At 37.8% G+C, this 2,537-nt stretch overlaps 1 protein-coding gene across 1 annotated transcript in view; it reads left to right on the top strand.

The window, feature by feature from the left end:
* Positions 1-2,537, top strand: part of COL14A1 (collagen, type XIV, alpha 1) — a 121,986-nt gene that overhangs the window by 66,580 nt on the left and 52,869 nt on the right. The window contains exon 23 of the mRNA XM_009321668.1: positions 1,430-1,576. Within this exon, the coding sequence (XP_009319943.1) occupies positions 1,430-1,576 (147 nt within the window). The remainder of the gene's footprint in view (positions 1-1,429; positions 1,577-2,537) is intronic.

The following is a 2,537-nucleotide window of genomic DNA, read 5'->3' as shown; positions in this document are numbered from 1 at the left end:
AGTGTCCAATTCTGTCCTCATCCTGTTGATCATTAGTTATAGCTTGTAGTAATGTTACTTATCTGGAGAAACATGAGCTATTTTTATGTGGCAACACGCGGTGTCTTGATGCTTTTAGCACTGACTGTGTAGAAGGTGAGTTACAGCCTCTTCCGTCTCACTGATTCTCAGGTGTAGCCAGAAGAGGTTATGGAGAAGTCACTATTTGTGCAGACTGACTCTCTTATCTTCAGTAGACATCAGTGATCTTTTGAATGGTGACAAATTAGAAGCTTGGATAACTTGAGAGAAGTGTAGTTAAGAACATTTAATGGGATCTGTCAAAAGTATCATGAAAAATAATACTAATTTGGTTGCAAAAAAATGACCTTTCTGTGGAATGGCAAATGGACGGTGATACGGTTTATTTGAAGGCCTGGAATACAGACAAGCTGTTCAGAAAGCAGAGATCTTAGCTGGCATAAGACAGCACAGATTTTCTTCTCATCTGGGAGCTAGCCAACATTCTGCTTTCATCACATAGAACTGCCAGAATTGTTTTAGCTGAGCCAGAAGAGCCTAAATGTGAGCAGAACGAGCTAAAGTATGAACAATTGCTTCTTATTAACATTTATCATGAAGAGTTTTGGTTGTCAGATTGGTTGTGTGTCACATTCAGGCAGTGATCAATTGTTTTTATACTAATGTAACACCTCCTGGTAAGCATCAGGCGTTTTTTCCTTGACAGTGAATGACTGGCATTTTTTGTATATACTCTGTAAAATGTGACATCAGTTGCTTGTATTTCACTTCTTTCTGCTACAGATTATGAATTGTGCTGAAGGTTTTCTTACTGTTATTAAAATATGCCTTATGCTATTTCCAGTACCCAGGCTTTTTCCATTGTCAAAATGTTTTCCAATTCAGAATTTAGCAGAATTAATCTCAGAACGCTGTAAACACTATTACTTAACCAACTTGTTAAGTGGTTACTAGGGGAAGCTGGAATACAATATCTAGTTCGGTCTCTCTTGCAATTACTAAGCACATTACAGACTCTGAGAACCAGAGGCATAGACAAAGGATGCGGTAGAATTATATAATGCAACAATTCCTCATTAGACTCTGATAATTTAGGACCAGATCCAAAGCCCATTGATGACAGTGTTAGTGTTTTTTATTAACTTCAGTGCGTAGGGTGAAATTAATCTTTTTTCCTGCAGATGTCTGACACATCCCTCAGCTCCTACTTAATATGAGAAATGAAATGTTACAGAGACCTGTGTAGAGATGAATTTCCAGAAATAAGGCAGCATGTAGTTTATTAATTTATGTCAACCACTTGCCCTTCATCTCCTGTCATGTCCCCTTCTTATCTCAGACTTAAATTACATTATTCAATAAAACAGTAAAGAAAAGTATGTTTTAATGGTTTCTTTTATAATTCCAGATGGGAAAAAGCAAGAGGTAAATCTTGGTGGAGGGACACCTAGACATTGTTTCTTTGAGCTGATGCCTGGAACTGAATATAAAATCAGTGTTCATACACAGCTTCAGGAGATAGAGGGCCCTGCTGTAAGCATCATGGAGACAACATGTGAGTAAAATAGATCAGAGATCAGCCAGCAGTGATAATGCTTGATTGCTTCTCGTGTTTTGCCCTTTGTCCACATATGTGCTATTCCTACGCAGTTCCCTTTAGCTGAGTTTTGCATTTTTCAACTACATTGTGACTCCTCCACAGAGGTGCAGGATTCTTACACCAATGCTGTGTATTACTTGTGAAGTCACATTCATCAACTGTATGGGACTTCTTAATGAGAATGAAACAGGGAGGATGGTTTAGCTTTCTTCATAAAAAGTCCCACTAGGGGATACTCTGAAAATCTGTGACTTTGTTTAAAAAAAAAAATCCAGAAAAATGACGCAAACAGAGAAACTTTTGTATCCTGCAGCTCATTATTTAGTGAAATTTCACCAGTGTCTAAGTAATTTGCAGTTAAATGGGACTTTGATACCCAACCTACTTAGGTATTTTAAAACAAACAAACAAACCAACCTTTTAATTATTATTCTCAAACACACGACAGGCAAAAAAAACCACTCACAGCTATTTATGAAGGCAAGATCCGCCTCTCATGAGTTCAAAATACTGCAAAACAAAATACAGGATGAACAGTGTGAATATTTTAACATTATCTTTTTTTCTTGGAGCCCATTTTCAATCTCAGTGATACCCTTCTTTTCATACTATGTTACTAGACACCACAATACTGTTACCCTTCTCTCGGTAGATAATGTTTATAATTTTCCTTTTCAAGTGAACGCTCCTACACTTATGGTTTCACATAGGAAAAACTTGCACAGGTGCATGACTCCACTTCTTAGTTGTCCAGGGCTCATTCTCAGAGCAGTGAGGAACAAGCCAAGTTTCTCCTGCTTTTTGGAGGAGTTCCTTTTTTTGTGCTCTGCAGTTCAGGGAGTTAGGAGACATAAGGAAGAACACACCTTGGCCTACATGTCCATTTGAGAAAGATGGTTTGTGATACAGACAAATT

Source organism: Pygoscelis adeliae, unplaced genomic scaffold, assembly GCF_000699105.1.
Source record: "Pygoscelis adeliae isolate BGI_AS28 unplaced genomic scaffold, ASM69910v1 Scaffold111, whole genome shotgun sequence".
NCBI lineage: Eukaryota > Metazoa > Chordata > Aves > Sphenisciformes > Spheniscidae > Pygoscelis > Pygoscelis adeliae.
The sequence above is the reverse complement of the archived record's forward strand: the minus strand, read 5'-3'. Positions and strand labels throughout refer to the sequence as shown.